The following is a 26,649-nucleotide window of genomic DNA, read 5'->3' on the forward strand; positions in this document are numbered from 1 at the left end:
GAACAGTTGCGCTTTACGGCACCGCGGAACCGCACTCGCCACAGACCCGCTTTTGCGACAGGACGGGAGAGGTCGCTTTACGGCAGCGCTGTCGGCTGCTTTTACGGCAGCGTCGCTTTTACAAAAAGAACGGGGGCGGCTTCGGATCACTGACGCTTTACGTTGACACGGCACCGTCTGTTGCTAGGGCCCGCCGTGAGCAGGCCCCACTTGGGCGGCCGTGGCGGGGCAGGGAGGCATCGGCTTTGTTTCACGACATTGTCGTGCTTCACAGAGCCAGGATGTTTTGCTTGACGGCAGCGTGGCCACAATGTTTTCCCTCCTTGCAGCTGTTGCCCGCGTTACGGGAGGGCGGGGCTGGGGAAGGGGGCGTGACGCAGTAATGAGCAGCGATTAGCCAATGACAACGAATGGAAACCATCAGCAAATCGCTTATTAGTGCCAATGCCTGGTGCCGTTTTAATTAGTGCAAATGACTGGTGCGGCGATACTGGTACAATTCACTAATGGGGTAGTATTGGTGCAAGTATAATTCGTGCAAAGAAATATCTCGCGCAAAGTGGTGCAATTAAACTGCTCGTGCAGCTAGTCGTGCGAGCAATAATTTAGTGCAAGGGATTGGTGCAATACATTAGTGCAAGGGATTGGTGCAATACATTAGTGCAAGGGATTGGTGCAATGATAATAGGTGCAGTTCACTAAATCCAGGAATTCATCCTTACAACAGCGGCCTCACGTCACAGCAGGTTGACACTTCCCTCTGGACTGCCTCGCACTACCCCACTATAATAAGTGAAAAGAATCCGTGCAGTCGTGCAAACAATGAGTGTGAGCCGTGGGTCAGAATAATCACGAGGACACATCACTAGTGTCAATAATTAGTGCGAATAACTAACTACTGTGGATAATCATTCAGGCAGATCAGTGGGTTGAACCGTAGGCAAAGACAGGTGACCAGTACGGCTAACATTATGGGGGCTCCGGGTTGGGGCAGGGAGTGGGGGTGAGGGCTCCAGTTGGGGGGGCAGGCTCTGGGGGTGGGGCTGGGGATGAGGGGTTTGGGGTGCAGGAGGGTGCTCCGGGCTGGGACCAAGGGGCTTGGAGGGTGGGAGGGGATCAGGGCTGGGGCAGGGGGGATGAGGGCTCCAGCTGGGGGTGCGGGCTCTGGAGTGGGGCTGGGGATGAGGGGTTTGGGGTGCAGGAGGGGGTTGCGGGCTGGGATCGAGGGGTTCGGAGGGGGATCAGGGCAGGGGGTTGGGGTGCAGGCTCTGGCCGGCGTTTATCTCAGGTCCCTTCTCCGGCTCCTACGTGGGGGCACGGCCAGACGGCTGTGCGCGCTGCCCCGTCCGCAGGCGCCGCCCCTGCAGCTCCCATTGGCTACGGTTCCTGGCCAATGAGAGCTGCAGGGGCACCTAGGAGCCAGAGGGGGGGCCCATGCCGCTGCTAACGGGAGCCGCGTGGAATGGCCCCCGACCCTCCTCCCCAGGCCGTAGTTTGCCCACCCCTGATGTGGAGTATCTAGTCTGCCCTTCGCCAGATCACAGGAGTCCAACAATTTATTCCGGATTAAAGCATCGGCCAGAAAAGGCACCTGGTCCGGATCGGCAGCCCTCGGACCCCTCCCCGAGGCAGGGGTGGGCTGGGCTCCGTGCGCCCTGGGACCCCTCCCCGAGGCGGGGTTGGGCTCCGTGCGCCCTGGGTCCCCTCCCCGAGGCGGGGCTAGGCTCCGCGACTCCCCCTGCGCCCTGGTCCCCTCCCCGAGGCGGGGCTGGGCTCCGCGACTCCCCGTGCGCCCTGGGTCCCCTCCCCGAGGCGGGGCTGGGCTCCGCGACTCCCCCTGCGCCCTGGGACCCCTCCCCGAGGCGGGGCTGGGCTCCGCGACTCCCCGTGCGCCCTGGGTCCCCTCCCCGAGGCGGGGCTGGGCTCCGCGACTCCCCGTGCGCCCTGGGTCCCCTCCCCGAGGCGGGGCTGGGCTCCGCGACTCCCCGTGCGCCCTGGGTCCCCTCCCCGAGGCGGGGCTTGGGCTCCGCGACTCCCCGTGCGCCCTGGGTCCCCTCCCCGAGGCGGGGCTGGGCTCCGCGACTCCCCCTGCGCCCTGGGTCCCCTCCCCGAGGCGGGGTTGGGCTCCGCGACTCCCCGTGCGCCCTGGATCCCCTCCCCGAGGCGGGGCTGGGCTCCCGCGACTCCCCGTGCGCCCTGGGTCCCCTCCCCGAGGCGGGGCTGGGCTCCGCGACTCCCCCTGCGCCCTGGGTCCCCTCCCCGAGGCGGGGCTGGGCTCCGCGACTCCCCCTGCGCCCTGGGTCCCCTCCCCGAGGCGGGGCGCAGGGCGGGGCCGCCGGGAGCCGTGCGCTCTCTCCTGTCTCCGCACCCCGGGCAGGGCTGGTGGTATTGGTGCCTCCTTGCGCGGCGCGCTCCAGGGCTGCTTTTTGCCTCTCTCCCCAAGGCGCTCGGGTGGTTTCAGAGCCTTCTCCGGGCCGGGCCGTGCCGGGGAGCCCGAACCTCCGTGGCTGGTTCTCTCCCTCCGTCCAGGATGACGGTGAAACTGGACTTCGAGGAGTGTCTGAAGACTCTCCCCGGTTCAGGTGGGTCCTCTCGCTGGGGCGGGGCAGTCCGGTTCGGTCCCGGTGCCGGTTCTCCTTCCACCCACTGGTCTCCAACCTCCTCTTCCCCCGGGGCGGCTTGTGCGCTTTTACGCATCTCACCGTGCGCCTCTGGCGTTGGTGCCAAGCCGTGCCGGGGCGGAAGCAAGAACAGGGGTGGGGGGCTGGTGGCTCCACGGCTCTGTAGGGGGGCCTGGAGCAGTGTAAATGCTGTAAATCTGGTTATTTTTTTTTGGGGGGGAGCAGGCTGTTCCCAAGCTGGTTATATTGGGGGGGCAGGTTGAGCTGTGGGGGAACCCCTCGGCCAAACAGCCCCCCAATTTAATCTCTCGGTGGGGGGGAGCCTGGAGGTGGGGGGCCGGGAGGCATCTTTCTCGGGGTGAAACTGAGGGGTGATCCCCTTGTCTTGGGGGAGGGGTACTGGGGGGCTGTGAGGTGACCCCCTCACCTGCCCTCTATGCCACCCCCCTGTAGTCCTCCACTCCACTCACCCCCTACCCCCTCTCCAGGTGTCCCCCCCAGCACACATCATCCATCCTTCTGCTCTTCCCTGCCCCCCCATGTCTCCCCTCCCATGCAGCCTGCACCCCACTCCCGCTCATAGCCCACGTTTCCTGCGTGTGTCTTCCAGACACCAGGGAGCCCACGTGCAGGGCCGGCTCCAGGCACCAGCTTGGCAGGCAGGTGCTTGGGGCGGCCACTCCGGAGAGGGGCGGCACGACCAACTATCGGCAGCAATTCGGCGGACGGTCCCTCACTCCCGCTCGGAGCCAAGGACCTCCCGCCGCATTGCCGCCGCAGATCGCGAACGCAGGTTTTATTTTTTTTTTTTTTTTTTGCGCCGCTTGATGCGGCAAAAACCCTGGAGCCGGCCCTGCCCATGTGGCATGAGATTCCCCACACAAACACACACATCCTGAAGCGGGGGGTGGAGGAAGCGGCCGGTGCGCAAGGTGCTGCGCAACCCGAAGGGCCGGAAACCAGAGCTGCGGCCGGAGAGGATGAGCAACTGGGGGCGGGGAAGACACAGCTCCCCCTCCGGGGATCAGGGCCCTGGGGGCAGGGACAGAGGGATGGACACACACGCCCCCCCCCCCCATGGGGATCAAGGCCCTGGGGCAGGGGACGGAGGGATGGACACACACATACACACACACACCGAGGGGATCAGGCCCTGGGGCAGGGGACGGACAGGACACGGCCCCACTCCCCATGGGGATCAGGGCTCTGGGGCAGGGGACAGAGGGACGGACACACACGGCCCCCATAGGGATCAGGGACCTGGGGGCAGGGGACAGAGGGACGGACACACACAGCCACCCCCCCCCAGTGGGGATCAGGGGACAGAGGGATGGACACACAGGGCCCCACTCCCCACGGGGATCAGGGCTCTGGGGCAGAGGATGGAGGGACACATACACACATGGAGATCAGGGCCCAGCAGGACCAGGGGGGCGGGGAGGGGTTTGTAGCCAGGTGCCAAGCACGGCTGTGCCCGCCTGGCTACGTCCCCACACCCCGGTGCCGCTTGGGGGACGGGGCGTAGCTACACCCCCCCCCCTGAGATCTATGTCCCTCGGGGGTATCCCTTGCTCTATCTCACACACACACACCCATGTCCTCCTTCTGTGTGTGTGTGTATTGAATCTCTCTCTCCACACGCCCACAAACACACACACCATGTCCCCCTTCTCTGTGTGTGTGTATTGAATCTCTCTCATACACACACACACACAAACACACACATCATGTCCCCCTTGGGTGTGTCTCTCTCTCCCAGCCAGCCCCCCGCCCCGATACCAGGGCGGAGAGGGGGCTGACCACTTTCCCCACCTCCCCCCCAAATCTGCTGCCACTTCCCTCCCCCACCCTCCTTTTTGGGGTGCGGGAGGAGGGCGCGAGGCCCCCAGTGCATGCTGGGATGGCTGGGAGCCATCTTGGCCCCCTGCGCCAGCCAGTCCCTGCCCTGGGGCCGGGTGGGAGCCGGCGCCCCCTAGAGGGGACAGGCCCCTGCCCCGTTCCCCGCCCCAGAGAGCGCGTCTCCCATGATCCTCTCTGCTTGCGTCATAGGTGGTTTTGCAGGGTTTATTTTTTCCATTTCCAAAATGGTCCCCGCCCCCCCCTCCCGTCCATGCTGTCACGGTAACCGGTGTGGGGGGGTTGCCAGGAGACGGGTGTGTGTGTGTGTGTGACGGGAAGTGGTTGTGGGGCTGAAGAAGGTAGCAGGGCCAGCCGGAAAGAAGCGACCGCAAGGGAGAGCGAAAGGCGGCTCCTGGGGCGGGGGGGGGGGGGGGGGGGGGGATGGGTGCTGCCGATTTACCCCCCCCCGAAAAAAGTACCTCTCCTTCCTCAGCCCCCAGGAGCCCTGTCCCCTGCCCCATTGGGCCCTGACGCCCCCAGGAGCCCCCCCATCTCCTAATGAGTCCTGATGTCCCCCACCCTCCCCATGGCCCCCAAATGGCCCCCCAGCAGTCGACCCCCCAGGGCACACCCCCCACCAACCCCACCCCTCCCTGTAGCACACCCCCCCCACTGTCCCTGCCCCCTGGGACCCTGATCATTTCCCCAGCGCCCCCCCCCCCACGGGGCGCCCGCTCCAGCGATTCCTGGGGTAACCCTACGGTAACAAAGTGCCCCCCTCCCCGTGCTGTGGGAGGGTGTGGGGGGCTGTTAGCGACCCCCAGATCCTCCTTTAACCCTGTCCCCCCCCCCAGGGCTGCCGTCGAGGGGGTGGAGTGTGATGTCTTGAGCTGGAGACTCGTCTGGAGAAGGTGAGGTGTGTGTGTGTGGGGGGGAGGGGATGGGACCCAGGCATCCTGGCGTCCACAGAGCTGTCCTGGGGGGCTGGATGGGGGCAGGGGGCTGGTTCTGGGGCCTGGATGGAGGGCAGGGGGCTGGTCCTGGGGGGCTGGATGGAGGGCAGGGGCTGGTTCTGGGGTTGGATGGAGGGCAGGGGGCTGGATGGAGGGCAGGGGGCTGGTTCTGGGGGCTGGATGGGAGCAGGGGGCTGGTTCTGGGGGTTGGATGGAGGGCAGGGTGGGTCTGGTTCTGGGAGGATGGATGGAGGGTTGGGGGCTGATTCTGGTGGGGGGCTGGATGGTGGTGGGGAGCAGGTTCTGGGGGGCTGGATAGTGGGTGGGGGGCTGGATGGAGGTGGGGGGCTGGTTCTGGGGGGCTGGATGGAAGGCGGGGGGCTGGTTCTGGGGGCTGGATGGAAGGCAGGGGCTGGATGGAAGGCAGGGGCTGGTTCTGGGGGGGCTGAATGGAGGGTGGGGAGCTGGTTCTGGGGAGGGGTGGATCAGGGGCTGGATGGAGGGCAGTGGGGTTAGTTCTGGGGGGCTGCACAGGCCCCCCAGAGGATTCAGGGGGCCTGGGGCAAAGCAATTTTGGGGGCCTCTTCCATTAAAAAAAGTTGCAATACTATAGAATACTATATTCTCATGGGGGCCCCTGCGGGGCCCGTGGCCTGGGGTAAATTGCCCACTTGCCCCCCCCCCGGACGACCCTGGGGCTGGATGGAGAGTGGGGCCTGTTCTGGAGGGGGCTGGATGGTGGGTGGGGGGCTGGTTCAGTGGGGCTGGATGAGGGCAAGGGGCTGGTTCTGGGGGGGCTGGATGGAGGGCAGGGGGCTGGTTCTGGGGGGGCTGGATGGAGGGTCGGGCTGGTTCTGGAGGGGCTGGATGGTGGGTCGGGTCTGATTCTGGAGGGGGCTGGATGGTGGGTGTGGGCTGGTTCTGGGGCTGGATGGAGGGATGGGGCTGGTTCTGGGGGGCTGGATGGAGGGCAGTGGGGTTAGTTCTTGGGGGCTGGATGGGGGCAGGGTGGAGCTGGTTTTGGGGGGGCTGGATGGTGGGTGGGGGCTGGTTCTGGGGCTGGATGGAGGCAGGGTGGGGCTGGTTCTGGGGGGGCTGGATGGAAGGTGAGGGGATGGTTCTGCGGGGATGGTTCTGGGGGCTGGATGGAGGGCAGTGGGGTTAGTTCGGGGGGGCTGGATGGAGGGCAGTGGGGTTAGTTCTGAGGGGCTGGATGGAAGGTGGGGGGCTGCTTCTGTGGGGCTGGATGAGGGCAGGGGGCTGGTTCTGGGGGATGGAGGGGGGCATTGGTTCGGGGGGAGGTACAAGGGGGAGCCTGGCTGTGCGTGTCTGACCCCGGGGGGGAGGTACAAGGGGGGGCCTGGCTGCGCGTGGCTGACCCCGGGGGGGGGAGGTACAAGGGGGGGCCGGGCTGCGCGTGGCTGACCCCGGGGGGGAGGTACAAGGGGGGCCCGGGCTGCGCGTGGCTGACCCCGGGGGGGGGGAGGTACAAGGGGGGGCCGGGCTGCGCGTGGCTGACCCCGGGGGGGGAGGTACAAGGGGGGGGACCGGGCTGCGCGTGGCTGACCCCGGGAGGGGGAGGTACAAGGGGGGCCCAGGCTGCATGTGGCTGACCCCGGGGGGGGAGGTACAAGGGGGGCCTGGCTGCGCGTGGCTGACCCCGGGGGGGGAGGTACAAGGGGGGCCCGGGCTGCATGTGGCTGACCCCGGGGGGGGGAGGTACAAGGGGGGCCCGGGCTGTGCGTGGCTGACACCGGGGGGGGGGGGAGGTACAAGGGGGGGCCGGGCTGCGCGTGGCTGACCCCGGGGGGGGAGGTACAAGGGGGGGGCCCGGGCTGCGCGTGGCTGACCCCGGGGAGGGGGAGGTACAAGGGGGGCCGGGCTGCGCGTGGCTGACCCCGGGGGGGGAGGTACAAGGGGGGCCCGGGCTGCATGTGGCTGACCCCGGGGGGGGAGGTACAAGGGGGGGCCTGGCTGCGCGTGGCTGACACCGGGGGGGGAGTACAAGGGGGGGCCAGGCTGCGCGTGGCTGACCCCGGGGGGGGAGGTACAAGGGGGGGGCCCGGGCTGCATGTGGCTGACCCCGGGGGGGGGGGGGGGGGGGGGGGGGAGGTACAAGGGGGGGGCCCGGGCTGCATGTGGCTGACCCCGGGGGGGGGAGGTACAAGGGGGGGCCCAGGCTGCATGTGGCTGACCCCGGGGGGGGGCGTACAAGGGGGGGGGCCCGGGCTGCATGTGGCTGACCCCGGGGGGGGAGGTACAAGGGGGGGCCTGGCTGCGCGTGGCTGACCCCGGGGGGAGGGGGAGGTACAAGGGGGGGCCCAGGCTGCATGTGGCTGACCCCGGGGGGGGGGAGGTACAAGGGGGGGCCCGGGCTGCATGTGGCTGACCCCGGGGGGGGGAGGTACAAGGGGGGGGCCCGGCTGCATGTGGCTGACCCCGGGGGGGGAGGTACAAGGGGGGGGCCCGGGCTGCATGTGGCTGACCCCGGGGGGGGGGAGGTACAAGGGGGGGCCGGCTGCATGTGGCTGACCCCGGGGGGGGAGGTACAAGGGGGGGGCCCGGCTGCATGTGGCTGACCCCGGGGGGGGAGGTACAAGGGGGGGCCGGGCTGCATGTGGCTGACCCCGGGGGGGGAGGTACAAGGGGGGGCCCGGGCTGCATGTGGCTGACCCCGGGGGGGGGGGGAGGTACAAGGGGGGGGCCGGGCTGCATGTGGCTGACCCCGGGGGGGGGAGGTACAAGGGGGGGGCCCGGGCTGCATGTGGCTGACCCCGGCGGGGAGGTACAAGGGGGGGGCCCGGGCTGCATGTGGCTGACCCCGGGGGGGAGGTACAAGGGGGGCCCGGGCTGCATGTGGCTGACCCCGGGGGGGGGGGGAGGTACAAGGGGGGGGCCGGGCTGCATGTGGCTGACCCCGGGGGCGGGGGAGGTACAAGGGGGGGGCCCGGGCTGCATGTGGCTGACCCCGGGGGGGGGAGGTACAAGGGGGGGCCCGGGCTGCATGTGGCTGACCCCGGGGGGGGGGGGGGAGGTACAAGGGGGGGGCCGGGCTGCATGTGGCTGACCCCGGGGGGGGGGAGGTACAAGGGGGGGGCCCGGGCTGCATGTGGCTGACCCCGGCGGGGGAGGTACAAGGGGGGGGCCCGGGCTGCATGTGGCTGACCCCGGGGGGGAGGTACAAGGGGGGGGCCCGGGCTGCATGTGGCTGACCCCGGGGGGGGAGGTACAAGGGGGGGGGCCCGGGCTGCATGTGGCTGACCCCGCCCCCCATTTCCCTGGCAGCTGCTGAAGCTGTGTGGGGCCATGCTGGATTCGGGGCGTCAGTACTGCGCGGCCAGCAAGGCCTTCGTCGGCGGGGTGCGCGACCTGTCCCAGCACGCCCAGGGGGACGCCATGATGAGCGTGAGTCTCCCCACCCCCACCCTGGCCAGGCTGGGGGGGCCTGGGGGTCCAATTCAGGGGGATCTGGGGCTGGGGGGGCGTGGGGCCGATTCAGGGGGATCTGGGGCTGGGGGTAGGGTGGGGCCGATTCAGGGGGATCTGTGGCTGGCGGGGGGCATGGGGCCGTGGGGCTGGGCTGAAGCTGGGGTAGGGTGGGGCCGATTCAGGGGGATCTGGGGCTGGGGGGGGCATGGGGCCATGGGGCTGGGCTGAAGCTGGGGGTGGGGTGGGGCCGATTCAGGGGATCTGGGGCTGGGGGTGGGGCCGATTCAGGGGGACCTGGACGGGGCCCTATCAGCCCCTCACTCACCTTCTGCCCCTCTTTCTGCCCCCCAGGAGTGCTGGAAAAATTCTCCGACAGCCTCAACCAAATGATTGACAACCAAGTGGTGAGAGATGCGCCCCTACTCGCCCCCAGGCCCTGCCCCCCAACACCTCTGACTCCTCCCCCTCCCAGCTGGCCCCCCACCTCCATCCTGCTCTAGGCTTCTCTGCCCCCATCTCTGCCCCCTTCCCCCTGGGGGCCCCCTCTTCCCCTCCCACCTGCCCTGGTCCAGCCCCCACCTCCTTGGGACCCCATTCCCCAATGCCCCCCCCCAGCACCTTTACTGATTTGGAGGTGTGGGGGTGAACCCCAAGAAGTGTCATCCGGCTTGATCTCTCCCAGGGCCCCCCCAACTATCTCAGACCTCCTCTCCCTCCCCCTGGGGGTTCCCCCCAATCTCTGACCCCCTCTACCTCCCCCTGGGGGTTCCCCCCAATCTGACCCCCTCCTTCCTCTCTCCCCAGGCCCCCCCATCTCTGACCCCCTTCTTCCTCTCTCTGGGGGTTCCCCCAATCTCTGACCCCCCTCCCTCCTCTCTCCCCAGGCCCCCGCAATCTCTGATCCCCTCCTTCCTCTCTCTGGGGGTTCCCCCCAATCTCTGACCCCCCTCCTTCCTCTCTCCCTGGGCTCCCCAATCACTGACCCCTTCTCCCTCGCCCAACCCGTTCCCCCCAATCTGATCCCCTCCTTCCTCTCTCCCCAGTCCCCCAATCTCTCACCGCTGAGCCCCCCAATCTCTGACCCCCCCTTTCCCGGCTCGTTGCAGGAGCTTCTGGACAGCACCCAGCACTCATCCCGGCAGCACATCTATACCCTGGTGAAAGAGTGAGTTTGGGGGGGCAGAGGGGGCAGGAGGATGGGGGGGCTTCCCAGGGGTATCTGGGAGGGACAGTTTGGGGGAGGGGCAGGGTAGATGGTTAGGGCTGTGTGTGGGGGTGTGAGAGTTGGGAAACAGATGAAGGGGGGCGTTGTGGGGGTGCCCTGGTGATGGGGGGGCTGGGTGGATTTAGGATGAGGCGTCTGGAGTGGGGGGGAGGGGGCTGGATTTTGGGTTGGGGGTGGGGAGGCAGGCTGGGTGCTGGGGGGGTTGGATGGAGGTGGGGGCACCGATTCTGGGTTAGGGGGGCAGCGAGGAGCTGGGTTTGGGGGGCTGGGTTTGAGAGGGCTGGTTTTTGGGGTCCCCCTGACCCACCCGCTGTCCCAGGGACGTAAAGCGGTTCAAGGAGGCGCAGAAGGAGTTTGAGGGGGCAGCAAGGGGCCGGGTTTGGGGGGGGTCTGGGTTTGGGGTCTCCCTGACCCCTTGCTGTCCCAGGGACGTGAAGCGGTTCAAGGAGGCACGGAAGGAGTTCGAGCGGGGAAGTGAGGGGCTGGCCAGCGCCCTGCACCACAACGCCGAGGTGCCGCGCCGGAAGCAGCACGAGGCAGAGGGAGGCCGCCCTGGCCCTGCAGGCTGCCCGCACCAGCGCCCGCGCCCGCGCCCTCGACTACGTCCTCCAGGTGGGCACCGGCGCACGAGTGTGTCTGGGATCGGGTGTGTTGGAAAAGGTCCCTGGCGGATCTGGTCAGCACCACCGACCAGGTGGTTGAGTGTCCGGTCAGCGACCCGGCAGGCTCCCAGGAACCAGCCGCCACGTCCCCCCTCCGGCTCCTACGCGGAGGGGCAGCCAGGGGGCTCCATGCGCTGGCCCCGCCCCAAGTGCCACCCCTGCAGCTCCCATTGGCCAGGAACCGCAGCCAATGGGAGCTGCGGGGGCGGCGCCTGTGGAGGGGGCAGTGCGCAGAGCTGCTTGGCTGCCCCTCCGCATAGGAGCCGGGAGGAGGGACGTGCTGGCTGCTTCCGGGAGCTGCTTAAGGTAAGCGCCGCCTGGAGCCTGCCCCCAACACCCTCCTGCACCCCGAACCCCTGCCCCCAGCCCTGATCCCCCTCCCACCCTCCGAACCCCTCAATCCCAGCCCGGAGCACCCTCCTGCACCCCCAACTCCTCATCCCCAGCCTCCACCCGCAACCGGAGCCCTCAGCCCCCCCTGCACCCCAATCCCCTGCCCCAGCCCGGTGAAAATGATCGAGTGAGGGAGGGTGGCGCGAGCGAGCGAGGGGGCGGTGCCCTGGGAAGGGGCGGGCCTGGGCGGGGTCTTGGAGGAGGGCGGGGCCAGGGTGTTGGGTTTTGTGTGCCTAGTCTGGGACTGGTGGGGTTGTGGGGGGCCGGAAAGGGAGAGGGGCCCGGGCTGTCGTGGGATCTAGGGGGCAGGGAAGGGAGAGGGGCCTGGGGTGTGGGGGGGAACTGGGGGGACAGATAAAAGGGAGGGGCCTGGGGAGGGGGGAATCTGGGGAGCAGGGAAGGCAGAGGGGCCGAGGTGGGGGGGGCCCTGGGAGATCTGGGGGGAAGGGGGAGAGGTCTGGGGTGGGAGGTATCTGGGGAGCAGAGAGCCCTGGGATGGGGCTGGAACTGGGGGAGCAGGCGACGGGTTGGTGTCTCTGGAACTGGGGCTTCCTAGGACTGGAGGGGGGAGGGGGCGAGGGGGCTGGTTCCCGGGGCTGGGAGTGGAGAGCTGGGGGGGGGGGGATCAGCCCCCCCCTTGTTTGCTCCAGAATTAACCCACTGACTTGCCCCCCCTCCCCCCCTCCCGCCCCCCAGATCAACGTGATCCAGTCCAAGAAGAAGTTTGAGATCCTCCAATTTGTGAGTCGGGTGATGGGGGGGGGGGGCTGTGGGGGGCGGGGGGGGGTTCTGGGAGCAGGGGGGCTGTGAGGTAAGATGGAGGGATTGGGGTCTGTGGGGGAGGAGATCACTGGGGGCAGGAGGTGTGGGGGGAGTCCTGGGGGGGTCTGTATCTGGGGGGCTGGGCAGGGTGTGGGGAGCCATCGGAGGTGGGTGGGGGAGGGGGCAGGGTGGAGGCAGTGCAGAGGGGCAGGAAGGGGGGCTGTGGGATGGAGACTTGGGGGGGCAGTACGGGGGGCTGTGGGGTGGTGGGTTCAGAGTGGGGGGCAATGTGGAGGAGCAGGGAGGGGGGTGTGGGATGGGGGCTCGGGGCGGCAGTACGGGGGGCTGTGGGTGGGAGGTTCGTGTGGAGGGGCAGGAAGGCGGGGCTGTGGGATGGGGACTCGGGTGGGGGCAGTGAGGAGGGGCAGAAAGGGGGGGATGGGGATGGGGGGCAGTATGGGGGGGCTGTGGGGTGGGGGGTTCAGAGTGGGGGGCAGTGCAGAGGGGCAGGAAGGGGGGCTGTGGGATGGGGCTCGGGGCAGCAGTACGGGGGGCTGTGGGTGGGAGGTTCAGTGTGGAGGGTCAAGAAGGCGGGGCTGTGGGATGGGGACTCGGGGTGGGGCAGTGAGGAGGGGCAGAAGGAGGGATGGGGGCAGTATGGGGGGCTGTGGGGTGGGGGGTTCAGAGTGGGGGGCAGTGCAGAGGGGCAGGAAGGGGGGCTGTGGGATGGTGGGTTCAGAGTGGGGGGCAATGTGGAGGAGCAGGGAGGGGGGGGTGGGATGGGGGGCCTCGGGGCGGCAGTACGGGGGGCTGTGGGGTGGGGGGTTCAGAGTGGGGGGCAGTGCAGAGGGGCAGGAAGGGGGGCTGTGGATGGTGGGTTCAGAGTGGGGGGCAATGTGGAGGAGCAGGGAGGGGGGGGTGGGATGGGGGCTCGGGGCGGCAGTACGGGGGGCTGTGGGGTGGGGGGTTCAGAGTGGGGGGCAGTGCAGAGGGGCAGGAAGGGGGGCTGTGGGATGGTGGGTTCAGAGTGGGGGGCAATGTGGAGGAGCAGGGAGGGGGGGTGGGATGGGGGCTCGGGCGGCAGTACGGGGGGCTGTGGGTGGGGGGTTCAGAGTGGGGGGCAGTGCAGAGGGGCAGGAAGGGGGCTGTGCGATGGGAATGGGGGGGCAGGAAGCGAGGCTGTGGGATGGGGAACGGGGGCAGTGCGTTGCCAGGCCGTGACCCCCCCGTCTGCCCCCCAGATGCCTGGCGGTGATGGAGGCCCAGGCCTGCTGCCTGGAGCAGGGGCACCGACTGACACAGCAGCTGGAGAAATATCGCCGGGAACTGGCCGCCCAGGTGGGGGGACCTGGGCAGGGGGGACTGGGGTGGGTGGGGTGCAGAGGGATATGGGGGGATGCGGGCAGGGCCAGAGGAGGCCGGGGAGGGCGGGGCCAAGCGGGGGGGCGGTGACTTCCCACCGGGGGCCATGCAGCAGACAGGATGCCGGCGCTCACATCCCAGCCGGCGGCGCGGGGCCCGGGGGCTCCTCTGCCCGGAGAACAGGGCCCCGCCCCGGGGAGCCTGCGTCCGTGGCCTCCGGGCCCACCTCGGCCAGGTGGGTGCAGGACTCCTGGGTTCTCTCCCCGGCTCTGGGATGGGGAATGGGGGCTGGTGGGTCAGAGCGGGGGGGGGGGGGGGGCTGGGAGCCAGGACTCCTGGGTTCTCTTCCCGGCTCTGGGAGGGGGAATAGGGGCTGGTGGGGTCAGAGCAGGGGGGGGCTGGGAGCCAGGACTCCTGGGTTCTCTCCCCAGCTCTGGGAGGGGAGTGGGGGCTGGTGGGTTTAGAGCAGGGGGGGCTGGGAGCCAGGACTCCTGGGTTCTCTCCCTGGCTCTGGAGGGAAGAGTGGGCTGGTGGGGTTAGTGGGGGGGGGGGGAATACAGTGTCGGGGGGGGCTGTTGGCGGGAGGTCATAGGCTGCATGGTGGGCAAGTAATGGGGCCTATGGGGGGATCAGACCCCCTGGATCTAGCAGCTGTGGGGGGGAGGTGTTCACCTGGGGGCGATTTCACCCCCCCCCCATAACCAACTACAGCAGCTGCCAAGTTTGACACTCACTCGGCCGCTTCCTGTTTTCACTTCAGGTTTCCTGCTCTGTGACCTCTGACCCCCCCCCCCCCGACTTGGGGGGGTTCCTGCTCGGGCGGTGAGGAGGCGGGATGCAGGCTTGGTCCCCTCCCAGCCCAGATGTTAAGAGGGGTGTGGGGGGGTGTGGCAAAATCAACAGAGCTCAAATGCCAGGCGCAGAAACTGTGGGGCGAGAACCCAGGAGTCCTGGTTCCCAGCCCCCCTGCTCTAACCCACCAGTCCCCACTCCCCTCCCAGAGCCGGGGAGAGAACCCAGGAGTCCTGGCTCCCAGCCCGCCCTGCTCTAACCCACCAGCCCCCACTTCCCTCCCAGAGCTGGGGAGAGAACCCAGGAGTCCTGGTTCCCAGCCCCGTGCATGGCCGGGGCGGGGGGTATCTGGGGTGTTCACCCGCCATCCTTTGCCCCCCACAGCTGCACCAGCTGGTCCTGGAGTCGGCGCGGGAGAAGCGGGACATGGAGCAGAGACACGCCATGATCAAACAGAAGGTGGGGGAGAGCTGGGGGCAGGTGTCGGGGGAGGGGGCCTCTGGTGGGTGGGTATGGGTGGGGCCTTCTGGGGAGAGACAGCTACGGGGTGCAGTAGGAGGAGCCTATGGGCAGGGTGTGTGGCTAATGTATGGAGGGGTGGGGCCTGGGCCAAAGAGGGCACGGCTGGGGGAATATACCGGGGTGGGGGCTAGGTATGGGGGAGGTGAGCCCTGGGGGGTTGTGGGCGGGGAGCAGGGCTGGCTATGGGGCGAGGGGGGCAGCGGCTGATGAGGCAAGGTCTGGGGTGGGTGGGGGCGATGCTTGGGTAGGGGAGCAAGGCGCAGGTGGAGGTGGGGTGGTGGCTGGCGGAGTGGAGGCGGGGCTCGGTGGGGTGGAGGTGGGGCTGCGGCTGATGGGTTGGAGGCGGGGCTGGCGGGGTGGGGGCGGGGCTGCGGCTGGCGGGGTGGGGGCGGGGTCATGGGACGGGGAGGCTGGCTGGGGCTGGTGGTGTATGGGCAGTTCTGCTTCAGGGGGGGCCTGGGGCATGGGGCCCTGGGAAGGTGGGACCCTGGAGGTGGAGGTAGGGCTGGTGGGGCGGAGGCGGGGCTGCAGCTAGGAGAGAAGGGGCGGGACCCTGGGGTTGGAGGCAGGGCTGGCGGGGTGGGGGCGGGGCTTGGTGCAGTGGGGGCGGGGCTGCAGCTGGGAGAGCGGGGGCGGGACCGTGGGGTGGGGGCGGGGCTGTGGCTGGGGGCGGAGCCCCAGGGCGAGGGCTGTGGAGGGAGGCGGGCGGGGCTGTGCCCTCCCAGTGACGGCCCTGCCCGCCCCCAGGACCTGTCCCAGGACGAGGCGGTGCTGGAGGGGCGCGGGGAGGCGCCGGACGGGGTGGTGATGGAGGGGTACCTCTACAAGCGAGCCAGCAATGCCTTCAAGACATGGAGCAGGTCAGAGACCCCCCCTTTCCCCCCCCAGTTCCCCCCACGCCCCCCCAATTCCACTGCCCCCTTAATTCCCCCCACGCCTCTCCCGACTCCCCTGTCCCCCATGAGCATCCGAATCTGTCCGGGGGGCCCGGAGACCCACACGTGCCCCCCTAACCCACCTCCTTCCCCTCCCCCCTCCCCTCCCCCTTATGGCACTCCCCCCCCGATGGGGGGCTGTGCGCCCCGAACCCCTCCCCCCACTGACAGCCCCCCCGCTCTCCGCCAGGCGCTGGTTCTCCATCCAGAGCAATCAGCTGGTGTATCAGAAACGGGCCAAGGTGAGTGGGGGCCTTTGGGGGTGGGCTTGGGGGGCCCCCCCAGGAGTGGGGGGCCCGGGGCCCGGCCAGGGGTGAGTTTGGGGTACTATCTCTCTGTAGTGGGGAGGGGGGCTGGTCTCAGGGTGCCTGGGGGTGTTGAGGGGGGGCTTTGCTCTCTGCCCCCCCTGGAGGCAGGTTTTGGGGGGCTATGGGGTGCCATCTCTCTGCCCCCCCCAGGACGTGCTGACGGTGGTGGTGGAAGATCTGCGGCTCTGCACCGTCAAACCCTGCCCCGACCACGAGCGGCGCTTCTGCTTCGAAGTCGTGTCCCCCTCCAAGTGAGTCCTGCCCCCCCCCCGCGCCACCCACGTCAGTGCCAAGCCCCTGCCCCCCCCCCCGCTGCTCCTCCCCAGTCCCCCCCCCATCACCCGCTTCCTCTCCCCCTGCTCAAGCTGGGCCTCCCGCCCCCCTGGCTGGGGGGAGGGGGCCTCATGGAGCCCCCCCCCCAACGCCCCGTGTTCCCCCCCCCAGGAGCTGCCTGCTGCAGGCCGACTCGGACAGACACCAGCAGGCCTGGCTGACGGCCGTGCAGAACAGCATCGCCTCGGCCTTCAGCGAGGGGCGGGCCGAGCCCCCCGGCCAGGTACGGACCCCCCCCGGGGACACCCCATCCCCTCCGCCTCCAGCCAGGGGCGGGCCGAGCCCCCCGGCCAGGTACGGACCCCCCCAGGGACACCCCCATCCCCTCTGCCTCCAGCCAGGGACGGGCCGAGCCCCCCGGCCAGGTACGGACCCCCCCAGGGACACCCCCATCCCCTCTGCCTCCAGCCAGGGGCGGGCCGAGCCCCCCGGCCAGGTACGGACCCCCCCGGGGACTCTCCCACTCCCGCCATGGCCTCCGCCTTCAGCCAGAGGCAGCTGGAGATCCCTTATCTGGTCTGGGGGGGGGCTGCGGGTACGGAGCGGGCGGCACCGTGGGAGAACGGGGGGCGCTGTTGGGGGAGGGGGGGCTGCGGGTGCGGAGCAGGCGGCACCGTGGGAGAACGGGGGGCGCTGTGGGGGGAGGGGGGGCTGTGGGTGCGGAGCGGGCGGCACCGTGGGAGAACGGGGGGCGCTGTGGGGGGAGGGGGGGCTGCGGGTGCGGAGCGGGCGGCACCGTGGGAGAACGGGGGGCTGTCACGGAGTATTGGGGGACTCAGGGCCCTGCACCCCCGGCTTCCTGCGATTCACCATGTCTCTCAGCCAGCCAGTAAAGCAGAAGGTTTATTTGGATGACAGGAATACAGTCCAAGACAGGTCTTGCAGGCACAGACAACAGGACCCCCTCAGTTAGGTCCAGCTTGGGGTCCCAGGGCATTCCAGCCCAGCCCCCCTTGGGAGGTCAGAGCCATCTCTGCCTCCCAGCCATGTCTCCAGCTCGCTTCCAGCCCTCTGCCTTCAGCGACCCCTCCCACAGCCTTTGTTCAGTTTCCAGGGCTCAGGAGTCACCTGGCCTTCAACCCCTCCCTGGGTTCTCATGTTACATGCTCAGGTATTCTCCGTTGGTCAGTCTCCCATCCCCCAATGCAGACTATCCCAGCCCCACTCCCCTGTCAGCATTCACAGACCACAGTGAGAACAGGCCCAGTTCGTCACATCTCTCCCCCCTTCGAGACCGAACTGAGCCGGGTCACTTTAGCCAGTGACCCGGGGAAGTTCGAATCTACCCCCGTTCCCATGGATGCCCCAGCATCCCTCCCATTCCTTGGGGAGAATTACACCAGGCCCCTCCAGTTTCACGCCCCCCCCTTAGGTCGGGGGTGCTCGATGGCACTCGCAGTTCGCATGTGGGAAGGTTTATGCGGCCTGTGCCCTTTCCCCATCCCCATACCCCTGGGGCTCCAACTGGGTTGGGGTCTTCTCCCAGCGCTCCAGTCTGGAGGTCTGTGCTTTGGGCTCTCTTGGTTTAGAGCCGCCCTTTTAACCTTGGCCACCCTCTGGAAAGGCTCCTCTATGCTGGGCAAGGGTCCTAAAGCTGTTTTCCCCTTGTCCCGGGCCTTCCTCACGCTCTGACAGGGGTCACAGGATCGGCAGTACTATCGGACAGTAGCAAAGACCCCAGGCCAGTAAAAGCTCCGTAGCAGCCTCTGCTGGGTACGCCAGGTTCCCTGGTGCCCTGAGAGGGGAATGTCATGGGCCCGGCACAGCAGCTGGCGGCGATACTTCTGGGGTACCACCAGCTGCCTCCTGATCCCCCCTGACCCCATTTTCCCTGGGGGAGCTCATTCTCGGTACAGGAACCCCTTCTCCCACAGGAACCTTTTCCGGCCACCTCGTCCCATGGTCTGTACCGCATTGAGGTTGGCCAGGTCCCTTATCTTCCGCAAGGAGGGATCTTTCTGCACCTCGGCCTGGAACTCAGCAGCTGGGACAGGGATGGCCACCTGCTCTCTCCCGCCGGCTGGGTCTGAAGCTGCAGCCTCCCTGAGCCGTGTCCCTGGGTGTTCCCTCCCCACCAGGTTAGGGTCCTGCGCCTCAGGCAAGGCACCCCCCCCCAAGGCCAGGGCGCAGTGCCCCTCGCCGGCTCTGACTGCGGGTCACAACCAGTGCCCTTTGGGGGTTGCTTGGCCAGTTCTCCAGGTCCCCCCCCTCAATACCTCAGTGGGCAAATACGGGTGTACCCCCACATCCTTGGGGCCCTCCTTGGCCCCCCACTTCAGGTGTACCCTTGCCACGGGCACTTTGACTGGTGTTCCGCCCACCCCCGTTAGGGTCAGGTAGGCGTTGGGCACCACCTGATCTGGGGCCACCACCTCGGGCCGGGCCAGCGTCACCTCTGTGCCCGTATCCCAGTATCCACTGACCTTCCTCCCATCCACCTCCAGGGGAACAAGGTACTCTCTCCGGAGGGACAGCCCTGCGCCTACCGTATAAACCAAAAACCCTGAATCTGGAGCATCCAGCCCCCTAGAGGAGCTAGCCTGGAGCTCTCCTCCCTCCTTAGCAGGTGGTACTCTGCCAGCCCCCCTTCCCTGGGAATGCTGCCTCTCGCCGGGCTGGGTCTTTACCCAGTCAACCCTCTGTGGGTTCGGTCTGCTCAGCCTGTCCCTGAGCCTGGGGCACTGGGCCCGTATGTGGCCTTTTTGGCCACAGTGGTAGCAGCCCATGTCCCATGGGTCCCCTTGAGTGGGTCGGATGGTCCTGACGCCGGATGTTCCCCTCTGATGGGGTTTTTCTGTATTTTCCCACGGGGAGGTCCCATGGTGACTCTCTCTCTGCGTTGTGGTGGGACTGCTCCTTTGGGACTCCTCCCTTTTATCTCCTGACCGGCTCTTTATGAACTCATCGGCCAGCCGGCCTGCATGTCGCGGGTTCTCTGGCTTTCTGTCCACCAACCACAGCCTCAGGTCGGATGGGCACCGCTCATACAGTTGCTCCAGTACCAGCAGTTTGACCAGGTCCTCCTTCGTCTGGGCCCCATCAGCCCACTTGCTGGCGTCTCCTTCCATGCGGACGGCTAGTTGCAGATATGAGATCTCAGGGGTTTTATCCTGACTCCGGAACCTTTCCCGGTACATCTCAGGAGTCAGCCCAAACTCACGTAGCAGGGCCTTTTTGAATAGTTCGTAGTCCCCTTTCTCTGCCTCTTCCAGTTGGCGGTACAATGCCACGGCTTTGGGGTCCAGTAAGGGGGTAAGGACCCGGAGTCTGTCCGCGGGATCAACCCGGTGCAGCTCGCAGGCCGTCTCAAAGGCCTCCAGGAAGTCATCCATGTCCTCCCCCTCCTTGCGTGGGGCCAGGATGCACTTATCAAAGCTCCGTGTAGTCCTGGGTCCCCCCTCACTCACCGCAGCCGGGGGTTCGCTGCCCCTCAGCCTCGCCAGTTCCAGTTCATGCTGACGCTGTCTCTCATTCTCCTCCCGTTCATGCTGACGCTGTCTCTCTTCATGCTGTCTCTGTCTCTCTTTCTCCTCCCGTTCATGCTGACGCTGTCTCTCTTCATGCTGTCTCTGTTGTTCACGATCCTCCAGCTCTCTCAGTTTTAGCTCTTTCTCCCATTCCAGCCAATTCCGCTCCACGGATGCCGAACGTCGCCGGGAGGATCCTCTGCTGGCCGGCGAGCTTCGCCGGGAGGATCCCCTGCTGGCCGGGGGGGTCACGGCGCCTTCGGTATTTGCTGGGCTCCTCCCCACCCTTCCCCTAGGCATAGGAAGGAGGGGTCTCGGGAAGCCCTCAGCAGCCGGCTGACCACTCCCAGCTGGGACAGACTCTGGTGCCTGCGCTGCATTTGCCAGGCTGCTTCCCTCAGAGACAGGGATCAGTTCATTCGCGCGATCTTCCGCCTCCAGCCGGGCAATGAGCTGTTCTTTGGTGAGCCTCCCACTGCGCAGCCCCCTCTGCTTGCACAGCTCCACCAGGTCGCTCTTAAGCCGCTTGGCATACATCTTCCTGCTGGCCACTCACCGGCCTGTGTGCTCACAGCTCCCCACAGTTCCCAGGGGGACCCCTAGTGTGCCGGCCCTTCTCGAGGTCACCACCTCTCTGCCAGGGTCGAGCTGCAGACTCCTCCGCCCCTGGGACCACTCACTGCGATCCCCCCGGGGGACCCTGTTACTGCAAAAGTCCTTCTCGCTGGTCACACACTCCCAGGGGTAATAACCGTCTCTCTCTCACTCTTCAGCACGCCTGGTCCCCGTCAATCCCCCTTCGTTTTACTGCTCCCCAGTCACTTACTGCAGGAAGCGCCGTCCACGGGGTGCAGTAGATCCCACCGCTGCCACCAGTTGTCACGGAGTATTGGGGGACTCAGGGCCCTGCACCCCCGGCTTCCTGCGATTCACCATGTCTCTCAGCCAGCCAGTAAAGCAGAAGGTTTATTTGGATGACAGGAATACAGTCCAAGACAGGTCTTGCAGGCACAGACAACAGGGACCCCCTCAGTTAGGTCCATCTTGGGGTCCCAGGGCATCCCAGCCCAGCCCCCCTTGGGAGGTCAGAGCCATCTCTGCCTCCCAGCCATCTCTCCAGCCTGCTTCCCACACTCTGCCTTCAGCGACCCCTCCCACCGCCTTTGTTCAGTTTCCAGGGCTCAGGAGTCACCTGGCCTTCAACCCCTTCCTGGGTTCTCGTGTTACACACTCAGGTATGCGCCCTCGGGCCGTCTCCCATCCCGCAATGCAGACTATCCTCGCCACACTCCCCTGTCAGCATTCACAGCCCACAGTGAGAACAGGCCCAGTTCGTCACAGGGGCGCTGTGTGGGAAGGGGGGGGCTGCAGGTGCGGAGCGGGCGGCACCGTGGGAGAACGGGGGGCGCTGTGGGGGGAGGGGGGGCTGCGGGTGCGGAGCGGGCGGCACCGTGGGAGAACGGGGGCGCTGTGGGGGAAGGAACAGGGGGCTGTGGGAAGGGGGTGCACCGTGGGGAAGGGGGGGCTGCAGGTGGAGAGCGAACGGCCCAAGCAGCCCCCTAACCCTGCCGCCCCCCCCCCCCAGCACCCGGAGCGCCCGGCCTCGCTGGTGGCTGGCACCCTGGAGGCGTCGGGCCGGAGCCCGCGGGCAGGCGGGGACAAGCGGGTGCTGGACCAGGTGCAGCGGCTGGAGGGGAACGCACAGTGCTGCGACTGCCGGGAGCCCGCGCCCGAGTGGGCCAGCATCAACCTGGGCATCACGCTGTGCATCGAGTGCTCCGGCATCCACCGGTACCCCCCTGAGTCCCCCTGGTACCCCCCTGAGCCCCCCTGGTACCCCCCTGAGCCCCCCACTGCCCTCCCGAACCCCGATCTGCCCCTGCTCCCCCCGCCTGGGCATCACGCTGTGCATCGAGTGCTCCGGCATCCACCGGTACCCCCCTGAGCCCCCCTGGTACCCCCCTGAGCCCCCTTGGTATCCCCCTGAGCCCCCCACTGCCCTCCCGATCCCCGATCTGCCCCTGCTCCCCCCCGCCTGGGCATCATGCTGTGCATCGAGTGCTCCGGCATCCACCGGTACCCCCCTAAGCCCCCCTGGTACCCCCCTGAGCCCCCCTGGTATCCCCCTGAGCCCCCCACTGCCCTCCCGAACCCCGATCTGCCCCTGCTCCCCCCGCCTGGGCATCACGCTGTGCATCGAGTGCTCCGGCATCCACCGGTACCCCCCTAAGCCCCCCTGGTACCCCCCTGAGCCCCCCTGGTACCCCCCTGAGCCCCCCACTGCCCTCCCGAACCCCGATCTGCCCCTGCTCCCCCCGCCTGGGCATCACGCTGTGCATCGAGTGCTCCGGCATCCACCGGTACCCCCCCTGAGCCCCCCTGGTACCCCCCCTGAGCCCCCTTGGTATCCCCCTGAGCCCCCCACTGCCCTCCCGATCCCCGATCTGCCCCTGCTCCCCCCGCCTGGGCATCATGCTGTGCATCGAGTGCTCCGGCATCCACCGGTACCCCCCCTAAGCCCCCCTGGTACCCCCCTGAGCCCCCCTGGTATCCCCCTGAGCCCCCCACTGCCCTCCCGAACCCCGATCTGCCCCTGCTCCCCCCGCCTGGGCATCACGCTGTGCATCGAGTGCTCCGGCATCCACCGGTACCCCCCTGAGCCCCCCTGGTATCCCCCTGAGCCCCCCACTGCCCTCCCGAACCCCGATCTGCCCCTGCTCCCCCCGCCTGGGCATCACGCTGTGCATCGAGTGCTCCGGCATCCACCGGTACCCCCCTGAGCCCCCCTGGTACCCCCCTGAGCCCCCCTGGTATCCCCCTGAGCCCCCCACTGCCCTCCCGAACCCCGATCTGCCCCTGCTCCCCCCCGCCTGGGCATCACGCTCTGCTTCGAGTGCTCCGGCATCCACCGGTATCGCCCTGAGCCCCCCTGGTACTGCCCTGAGCCCTCCGGTACCCCCCTGCCCGCCCATAGCACTCCTGGCCCCCTGAGCCCCCCTTGGCCCCTCACTGCACCCCCATCCCCCCACTACCCCCGATCTCCCCCTGCCCCTCTTCCCCTGCATCCACCGGTACCGCGCCCCCGCCCACTGATCTCCCCGTTCCCCACCAGCCTGGCCATCGAGAGCTCTGGTGCCCATGGGCATTGGGGGGCAGCCAGGGGGGTCCCCTCTGAGCCCCCCTGGCTGACCCCACCCCCCTGTTCTCTGTCACAGGAGCCTGGGGGTCCATTTCTCCAAGGTTCGCTCCCTGACGCTCGACTCCTGGGAGCCGGAGCTCGTCAAGGTAATGATGCGGGGAGGGAATCACTCAAAAGGGGCCGTGGGGGGTGGGTTTAAGCGGGGGGGCAGGGGAGAGGGCTGTTTGCCTAGGGAGTCGCCGACCCCTGCACATTGGTGGGTCACGGGGTCCGGTTGCTGGGCCGGGGCCTCCCGTGGATGGGGGGTCAGGGCTGGGGGGGAGGGAGGGGTCAACATCTGGATTATGACTGCCCCCCCCATGTGTCCCTTCCCACCCACCCCCAGCTGATGTGCGAACTGGGGAACGGAGCCCTGAACCGCATCTACGAGGCGCGTGTGGATGAGATGACCGTCAAGAGACCCCAACCCGGCTGCTCCCGGTGAGGCCCCCCCGGCCCTCCCCCCAGCGCCCCCCTGAACCCTCCGGCCCCTCCTCCGGGCCCCTCCCCCAGCTCGGCAGCTCCCAGTGAGGCCCCCTGGCCCTGCCCCCGCCCACCTCCCTCCCCAGCGCCCCCCTGGCCCCTCCCCTAGCCTGGCTGGCTCATGGTGAGACCCCCCCCGTCCACAACCCCCCTGCACAAGGCTGTGTGCCCCCCCCCACTAGGGGCGGCTGCCCCATCTCACCCCCTCCCTGGGTTCCCCCAACAGGGCGGAGAAGGAGAGCTGGATCCGGGCCAAATACGTGGAGAAGAAATTCATCACCAAGTTGCCGGAGGCACGGCTGAGCCGGGTGGGGCGCCGGGGCCTCCCCGACCGGGACCGGCTCCCTCGACCCCCCCTCAAGCCCAAACCGGGCAGCGTTAGCCGGGCTGCAGGTACCTGATGGGGGAGGGGGTTAGGATCCAGGGGAGGGGGGATCCCGTGGGGGGAGTGTAGGGCTCAGCGGGGGCGGTGTGGCTGGGTGGGGGGGATGTGTGGCTGGGTGTGGGGGCATGTGTGGCTGTGGCAGGCTGAGTGGCTGTGGGGGGCTGGGTGTGGGGGACGTGTGTCCATGGGGGGCGGTGTGGCTGGGCGGGGGGACGTGTGGCTGGGTTGGGCGGACGTGTGGCTGTGGGGGACGTGTGGGTGGGGGGGACCAGTGGCGTAGCCAGCTTCTAAGAGAAGGGGAAGCAAACATAAAAAAGGCGCTCCCCCTTGGCTCCTCCTCTGGCCACGCCCCCTTGGCTCCTCCTCCGGCCGCACCGCCCCTTCCCCCCCCCCGACTCCTCCGGCCCTGCCGTGCCACCTCCGTGGCCCCCCCCACCCCGCTCCTCCGGCCGTGGCTGCAGGCCGCATGCCGCGCCCTCCCCTGCTCCTCCGGCCGCTTTTGGAAAGGCAGGGGAAGTGGCTGCTTCCCCTGCACCCCGCTAGCTACGCTACTGGGGGGGACGTGTGGCTGTGGGGGGATGTGTGGCTGGGTGTGGGGGACGTGTGGCTGTGGGGGGCAGTGTGGCTAGGTTGGGGGGGGGGACGCGTGGCCGGATTAGCCTGGTGGACATGGCCGGGTGGCCCCCTGTCCCTGACAGCGCCCCCCCCCCCCCCCTCTTTGCCCCGCTCCAGAGCCGGGGGAGGCCGGCTCCCCCCCTGAAGACCTGCGCAGCCTCCACCCAGGGGCGCTGCTCTACTGGGCCGCTGGCCACCAGAACCTGCCCACCATGGCCGACGCCCTGGCCCATGGCGCCGACGTCAACTGGGTCAACACTGCCGAGGACAGCCGGACCCCCCTGCTGCAGGCCGTGGCTGCGGTAGGTGCAGGGAACGCGGTGGGGCTTAGCTGGCGGGGGTGTTAACACCTTGTGCCCCGGCTCACTCTGCCTCTCCCCGTTCCCAGAATTCCCTGCTGGCCTGCGAGTTTCTGCTGCAGAACGGAGCCAACGTCAACCAGGCGGACAGTGCCGGGCAGGGGCCCCTGCACCACGCCACCATCCTGGGCCACACTGGGTAGGTCAGGGGGGCTGAGGCCCACCCAATAGGTCAGGGGGGCTTGGGCCCACCCAGCCAGGATGGGTAATTCATGGGGGCTGCTGTTCCGCACCTGGCCACTAGATGGCGCAGTGGCACCAGCACAGACACACTGGTGGCACCCGCCACCCCTCGGGTGCCCCAGCGGCGAAGCTAAGCAGGACCGGTGCCGTATTCCCCACCTGGATGGGTGACCTTGCCCCTCCCCATCGCCCGCCTCTCACGGCTCTGCTCTCTGATAGGCTGGCCTGCCTGTTCCTCAAGCGGGGGGCCAATCTGAACGCGGTCGACATGGAGGGGAAGGACCCGCTCTCCATCGCCATAGACACGGCCAACGCTGATATTGTCACCCTGTAAGTCGCCCCCCCCCCCCGGGTTGGGGTGGTGGGGGTGGGCGATGCTGATGGAGGGGGAGGGGTGAAGCAGGGAGATGGGGGAGGGGAACTTGTCTCATTTTCTGCCCTTCCCACCTCCCTGCAGGCTGCGGCTGGCCAAGATGCGGGAGGCGGAGGTCGCGCAGGGACAGTCAGGTGGGTGTCTTGTCTTTGGGGCCCAGGGCTGGGCTAGCAGGGGGCTGTGGGGTGGGAATGGGGGGCACCAGCAGAGCTGTGGGGGGGCAGGGGGCTGTGGGGTGGGACTGGGGGGCACCGGCAGAGCTGGGGGGGCAAGGCTGGGCTGGTAGGGGACTGTGGGTTGGGAGTGAGGGGCACCGGCAGGGCTGAGGGGGCTGTAGGGCAGAGCTGGGGGGGCAGGGCTGGGCTGGTAGGGGGCTGCGGGGCGGGACTGGGGGGCACCTTGCCCCACTCCTACGCCCTTTGCCCTCCCAGGCGACGAGACCTACCTCGACATCTTTCGGGACTTCTCCCTGATGGCGTCCGACAATCCCGAGAAGTTGACCCGCCGAGACCTGAAACTCACCACCCTCTAGCGCCCCCCCTGGGGGGGCACCACCGTGCCACCGTGTGTGTGTGTGTGTGTGTGCGGCGGGGGGGGGATCCCCTCCTGGGGATCCCCTCCCCCACCCCTGGCTCCTCCCCCTTCCCCGGCTGGGAGGGGCAGCGAAGCAGCAGGGATTTCTTCCCCCCCCCCTCCGCCGCCCCTGGGCTGCTTTCTTAATGACCATAATCCCCCCCATTCTTCTGCTGTGACTCTTGGATGGGGGCAATAGGGGATAGGGGCCAATCTCCCATCGCCCCCTCTTCTGCCCCCCATCACATGCCCCCAGATCGCCCCCTCATTATAAGGCAGGGGCTTATCCCTGCCCCCACCTCCATTATGGGGAGGGGCTTCTCCCTGGCCCCCCTTCTGGCCCCCAGATACCACCCCCCCCGTTTATAGGGCTAATCCCATATCCCCACCCATCCTATTTATTATTTCTATGGGACCATCCTCCCTGTTCATTGTTTTAACCCCCCATATACATGCACATGGCTCCCCTCCTCCGGTTGAGGCATGGTGGGGGGACCCCGTCTTTGAATGGAGGGGAAGGGGGAGCAGCGGGAGATCTGGGCATCTGTACAAAGCTGGCATGCAATAAACAGACCAGGCTGCAATATCAACTTCTGCTTCCACCTCTGGGGCGGGGCAGCTGGTGACACAGGGACCCCTCGCCCGGCGCTGAGATGCGTCCACCTCTGGGGTGGGGCAGCGGATTACACAGGGATCCTGTAGCCACAGCAGTGCTAGTTTCGTCGCCTGTTTCTCCATCTCCCCACCAGGTGGCGGCGTTGACCCTAGTGGCTGGAGGGGGCAGCGTCTCACCCGCCCCACTGCTCCAACCCACCAGCCCCCACTCCCCTCCCAGAGCTGGGGAGAGAACCCAGGAGTCCTGGCTCCCAGCCCCCCTGCTCCAACCCACCAGCCCCC

At 68.1% G+C, this 26,649-nt stretch overlaps 1 protein-coding gene across 1 annotated transcript; it reads left to right on the forward strand.

Moving 5' to 3' along the window:
* Window positions 1–2,213: 2,213 nt before the first annotated feature.
* Window positions 2,214–26,342, forward strand: ACAP1 (ArfGAP with coiled-coil, ankyrin repeat and PH domains 1). Its single transcript, XM_065569290.1, is given in 27 exon segments — window positions 2,214–2,561; window positions 2,564–2,582; window positions 5,315–5,343; window positions 5,346–5,371; window positions 8,699–8,822; window positions 9,197–9,246; window positions 9,949–10,007; window positions 10,495–10,609; window positions 10,611–10,679; window positions 11,819–11,865; window positions 13,129–13,222; window positions 14,423–14,497; window positions 15,308–15,420; window positions 15,686–15,737; window positions 15,954–16,054; window positions 16,248–16,346; window positions 20,904–20,953; window positions 21,044–21,073; window positions 21,256–21,394; window positions 22,819–22,888; window positions 23,128–23,222; window positions 23,491–23,657; window positions 24,382–24,566; window positions 24,653–24,762; window positions 25,026–25,136; window positions 25,264–25,313; window positions 25,611–26,342. Coding segments are annotated over 27 exon segments (2,211 nt in total). The 5' UTR covers window positions 2,214–2,530; the 3' UTR covers window positions 25,712–26,342.
* Window positions 26,343–26,649: the final 307 nt, after the last annotated feature.

This window comes from Chrysemys picta, chromosome 16 (genome assembly GCF_011386835.1).
Source record: "Chrysemys picta bellii isolate R12L10 chromosome 16, ASM1138683v2, whole genome shotgun sequence".
Taxonomy (NCBI): Eukaryota; Metazoa; Chordata; order Testudines; family Emydidae; genus Chrysemys; species Chrysemys picta.